The sequence below is a fragment of the Morone saxatilis genome, unplaced genomic scaffold (genome assembly GCF_004916995.1).
Source record: "Morone saxatilis isolate NCDOM2014 unplaced genomic scaffold, NCSU_SB_2.0 Contig22, whole genome shotgun sequence".
Taxonomy (NCBI): domain Eukaryota; kingdom Metazoa; phylum Chordata; class Actinopteri; family Moronidae; genus Morone; species Morone saxatilis.
Window position 1 is genome coordinate 15,170,083 of NW_023339785.1, and position 5,604 is coordinate 15,175,686.

A 5,604-nucleotide genomic window follows, 5' to 3' on the forward strand; every position below is an offset into this window, starting at 1 on the left:
ACACACACACACACACAGTCAAATCTCAGTGTTGGACTGCTGGAAAAGACAAAAATGACCTGGACATATTCTGCAGTTTGAATAATGTTCACTTCACCACTTCTTCCTCTTGGTGTCTTTTCTCCTTTAGACTTTGACACCAGCATCTTGCCCATCTGTAAGGACTCACTGGGCTGGATGTTCAACAAACTAGACATGAACTTTGACCTCCTGCTGGACCAGTCAGAGCTGAGCGCCATTTACCTGGACAAGTATGAGCTGTGCATGAAGCCCCTCTTCAACTCCTGTGACTCCTTCAAAGATGGAAAGCTTTCTAACAATGAGTGGTGCTACTGTTTCCAGAAGCCTGAGGGTGAGGAGGAGAGAGAAACTGTGGTTAATATGGTGACTTACTTGCACAGCATGTCAATTATCACATGATAATTGTGTAACTTAGAAAATAAAAAGTTTAGCTCAAGCAGGTATTCAGTCTTTGCTGAGGAGAATAGAAACTGAAACGGATACATGAAAAGCACCAATCATCAAACTTTATTTAAACAATTTTTTTTATTTAATAAAAAATATATCAAATAAATGCAATTGATGAAAATGATAAAAATAAATAGATATTTATAAATAGATATTACAATTACTGGAAGCAGTTGTCTCCGTACCAGTAAGATGTGCAGCTCATACTGATTGGACCAAAACAAGCTTAACTTACTTGGACGATGGATTGAGGAGGATACAGAATGAATTCAGGCAGACTGAAAATTAGTTGTAGTTCAGTCAGACAACTTACATTTGAAATGTTTATTACAGCAGTTTAAGATTTTGACATCTAGGCCCACAGGTGGATGCCAGGGTGGCTGGGCTTAAATAGACCGCCAGATTGGGAGGGTGTGCTTGGTTTGTGATTATGGAGAGCGAGGCATATCAGGTGTGTATAGCAGTGCAGCTCGAAACTGACTGCCTAAACTAGCTCGCAGGCGTCGCTCCATATGTGAGGACAGAGGTTATTCAGGAGGATGGGGAAGTAACTATAGTGACAGAGAAGAGAAAGAGCTGTTTCAGTTAATGTTGGTAGAAAGACAAAACAAGCTCTATTAGTTAAACTACTTTGTATGTTCTCTTCTTGTAGGACTGCCCTGCCAAACTGAGAAGAGCAGGATCCAGAACCAGAGTCGAAGGAAGAGCCTCATAGGTCAGTGTGGATGATTGACAGCTATCAGTCACTGACCTCTGTCTGAGGATCCAACATGGCCACCTGCAATGCTAACAAACACACAAATCAGTAGCATTACATATACAGCACTCACACCATAAAGCACATCCTGACATTTTTGTACGCGTGTCATCTGTCCCCACCGGGCAGATTGTTCCGTGCTTCAGCTCACAACAAAACAGCATGAAAAATGAGCTTGGTCTGGGTCAGATGAAGGTAACAGAACTAGTTGTGTGTTTCTGCGTGTGTGTGGGTTTTTGTTTGTGCGCTTTTCTGAAAGTGACTGCTTCCCTTTAAGCAGGATGTATGGTTGTTGTCCTGCAACCTTCACAGCAGTAATTGATTGTTGATCTCCCTCTGTGAATACACAAGAACGTCGGACACAGGACACACCAACCTCTGCTGCTCTCTGATGCTCAGATTCTGCCACCCATTTTATATTTCCATTTTCTTACTTTCTCGACCTTTAGCCCACACCTTCCTTCCTTGCTGTTCTTTTGCCTCGTCTTTCCTATCATCCACTAACCTCTCCTGCTTCCTCTCTCCATCTTTAGGCTCTTATATTCCTCGTTGTACTGAAGAGGGATACTTCAAATCAACCCAGTGTCACGGCAGCACCGGCCAGTGTTGGTGTGTGGACAAATATGGCAATGAGATTGCTGGCTCCAGAAAACAAGGCAACCCCAACTGCGGTAAGACCACAACACACACTAACACATGCACACCCATTTGTTCACTTACAGCTACACAATGGTTTTGGTTTTGTTGTGTTTGCTCTTATTGGCTCCCATTTGTCTAGCTGTCTTTCAGAGTTAGTGCTTTGATCCAGGTGGACTGCTGTATGTCTGTGTTCTCTCTCCTTTTGTAATCTGGTGCTGCTACACACAAGAGAGACTGTAGATCTTCTCTTTAAAACATAACCAGTAGTAGTACCACTGAAACATGGAAAGCACCACAATTCCAACTTTGTTTTATTTCTATGCTCAGTATCTCTCTGTGTCTCTCTTTATCTTTACCAGTATCTATGCATCAGTGATCATTTAGGAAATAGATAACATTAGGCATGCCTCTGGAGCCAGTCTGGCTGGTTTAATATCAGTCATATGTCTGATCTGCCTCCGATATTCTGCTCATGATAAAACACCAGTGCCTTGCAAGTCAAGTAGGAAAATCCATCACACTTGTCAGCAGAGAGCGGCGTCAAAAGATTTGTTATAAACATGAATTTGTTGCAGAGACTGAGTTGCACGCTTAAGCATAAGCTCTTGAACTGCTGGCTGATGTTGGCATCGAAGAAGATGCATTTAGACAAAGAAGATATATAATTAAATGCTTTGGTGTGTCAGTGTCGTAGTAAATTCAAAGGGGATGGTCAAAAAGCCAATAGAAGCACTTTGCCGCAAATCAGTGGCCGTGGGATTTGACTGCAACAACGAACAATAATTAGCAAGAAAGAAACCAGGCAGACATACTGATTACCAATCAAACAGCCAACTCGCAGTCACAGATTACGGCTCACTCGAATGCCAGTCTAGTCCAAAGCCAGTAATTGCAGCTTCCAATATTGATGAGGTGTCTCTCTGGTCACCACACACACGCACACGCTAACAGCAGCAGTCCTTTGTCTCCGGTCTAACAAGCTCATCTAACTCTGGCTGAGTGGCCTGAGGCTGGAGCAACCTGGAGTTCTCCCATTCGGCCTTGAATAGAACAAACAGGTAGCAATGCTGCAGCACTCCGCTCGATAGCCTAAACACAAGGACACCAAACGGATTTTAACACTGAAAGCGCCATTCAACTAGAGTACCCAGGTGTAAATGGGCTGTTCTGAACTAAACTCAGAAGGATTTCAAGGTCCCAATTTCACAAAATGCTGTAGGCAGCAGCTGAGATAATGACTCCTGTTTGCACTGTAGCTACACATTAGTGCCAAAAAACATTTATTTAACGGCAAAATGTTTGCAGGTGTAATTTGATGTAACCGAGCTCAGTCAGACACCACTGAAGCTGGATGGTTAAGAAACCCCTTGACTCTGTGTTGTGTTGTGTTGTGTTGTGTTGAATGGAGGAATAATGTCCGTCTAACAAGACTAAGAGTCTATAGCCAAGCTGGCGGCTCGAAATGCTAACACATCTAAATTAGCATTTGCTAATTTGGACTAACCACAAAAATCTGAATCAAAGTCAGGTATCCAATAGCTGTTGAGTTTAAAATACAGTCAGCTGACCCTGTTCAGGAGACAGGTTTATTCCTAATAAGATTATTAATTTTTAACTGTTGTTGAATCCTGAACGGAACCAATTTAAGAGCCAGAGCTGATTTGGTGAAAAGGGGGGTACTCCTGATCCATACTTCTCTTCCTAATAGTCTCCATGACTGCAGTTTTTCAGTGACTTTACCTCTGCTTACTATCTTGCCATCAAATTTTAGCTAACTAATCATGGATGCATGTGCATGCCTCTAGCGTGTTTCAAATGAACTGGAAATGTCACACAATCGCCAGCAGCTTCTAATCTGTATGTCTGTGTCTCCCTACAGATGAGGACCAGGAGACATCGGGGGATTTTGGTAGTGGCGGGGCAGTCATTCTCCTCGATGACCAGGAGGAGGAGCCATCACAGAGCGGACGGAGCCGGCAGAAGAAGAGACGGGGCCGGATTCACCCCAGAGGAGCCATTGAGGACGATGAGGACGAGGAAGACGATAAGGATGACGAGATCGGCTACATTTGGTAGCTCCACTCCATTTTAATCTGCCATCAGCCGACCAGGAAACTCCGTTAACTCAGCACAGATCTGAAGCCATTCCAATGTCTCCTCCTCCAGTAACCGTGGCAGCAGTCCATTTTTTTGGCTCCTGAACTTGCTCTTGTAATCTCTGTCCCTTATCCATATCTCTCTCTTCAGTGAACCTCATCCGACCTCTTTCTTTTCAAGTGTTTCACTCTTTCCTCAGACAGAAAACAGAGAGCCTATTAGATTTCAACAACAACTGTCGAGACCCTGTCAGATATCTGCTCAAGCTGTCCACTTTCTGCTTTTGCCTTCCCCCTTACTTGCGATCTTTAACCTCTTCTAACATGGACTCACTTCTCTATTTTCTCTATCACTCCCTCTATCTCCTCCTTTCTCTCATTCTGTCCCTCTCGCCTATCTCTGTATGTCCATGTCAGAGCCTCTGGTAAGTCTGTGAGCCCAGATACATTAGCTGATGTACTGGATGTAAATATGTTTCCTCCAGGAAGGCCATATTGTGGAGAACCTTCCCTGTACCTCCATCAGCGATTACTTTTCATGTTCTGTGTTCCACCGTCGGGCTCCTTCCAGTGTTCAAAGATGTTTCCACAACAAGTTCCCAGGCTCTGAGATGCTCCCTCTCTCTCATTTCATGGAGGATTGTAAATTATTTAATCGTTGATCTTGAATGTCCCAGAAAGCCCAGGAAGCAATGAGATTAATGATGTATTGTCGTTGTTGTTGCATGTTTCTCATCGTGTTTCTGTAAAAGAGAGATTAACCTGGCCAGGTCTAGCTCTATGCATCTCAAACAGAAAGTGATGCCTATTTGGCTGCTACAATACTTTGTTGCTATGTTGATGCTGTCTAGTGTCTTTTTGGTTCTTCTCCCAATCTCAGGAGGTAGGAAGTTGCATTGCAGAGCGATAGCAGTGTAGAAAAGCGAACTGCAATGCCTACAGTCCAAATCTGTTGTGTCTCAGCCTACTAATTGGTCAGTAGGGCTGCTAAGGCTGTTTGACTGTGCAAGGACACTAGAGGAAGAAGCTGCTCCTGAGCTGGGAGGACATATGAAGTCGGGCGAGCAGAGAAGAGGCTCTGTTATGCCTCCCAACATTGGATATGTTCAGTGATTTAAAATTGAAATCTCACCATGTCAACTAAGTGAATTTTTATTTGTAACTTTGAAAATTTAAGTAAAGTGGCACTTTGGGTGTCTTTTGAACCTTACAGGTCTGTGTCCATGTGTCTGTTGTTCTCCTGATGTACCATTTCCAGCACAAGCCTCACATTTCATCTTAATTCACCAAATCATGATGAAATAAAACCACATTTCTTTCCTCACTGTGAAACCTCAAACACATTTATGTGAGTTTCTCATGCTTTTTGGTTTTATTTTTTCTGAAGCTCAGATTTCTCTGCAGTAGAACAATCGAAGCCCTCCATCAATTCTGACCTTTTCCAACCTTGAGAACGCAGCCTCCCCTGTTAGAAGCAGACATAAATGGTAGCAGCAGAAAATACTCTTATCACTTGCCTCTGAGAGAGGAGAATCACAAAGCCGACAGAGCCCAAAAGAACATAAAAGCTTAATGAGTGTTTTTGTAATATCACTGGCTAATGGGACAGCTGACCCCACTGGCGTGAAACAGTCTGCTCAGCAC

The 5,604-nt window shown here is 43.3% G+C and overlaps 1 protein-coding gene across 3 annotated transcripts in view; it reads left to right on the top strand.

Annotated features, from left to right (window-relative positions):
* The window catches only part of spock1 (SPARC (osteonectin), cwcv and kazal like domains proteoglycan 1), a 98,950-nt gene extending 93,780 nt beyond the window's left edge, over window positions 1–5,170 (top strand). For all 3 annotated transcript variants that reach the window (XM_035668720.1, XM_035668722.1, XM_035668721.1), the window contains 4 exons: window positions 131–352; window positions 1,121–1,183; window positions 1,759–1,896; window positions 3,744–5,170. In XM_035668720.1, the coding sequence (XP_035524613.1) occupies window positions 131–352; window positions 1,121–1,183; window positions 1,759–1,896; window positions 3,744–3,940 (620 nt within the window). In that variant the 3' untranslated portion in view covers window positions 3,941–5,170. The remainder of the gene's footprint in view (window positions 1–130; window positions 353–1,120; window positions 1,184–1,758; window positions 1,897–3,743) is intronic.
* Window positions 5,171–5,604: the final 434 nt, after the last annotated feature.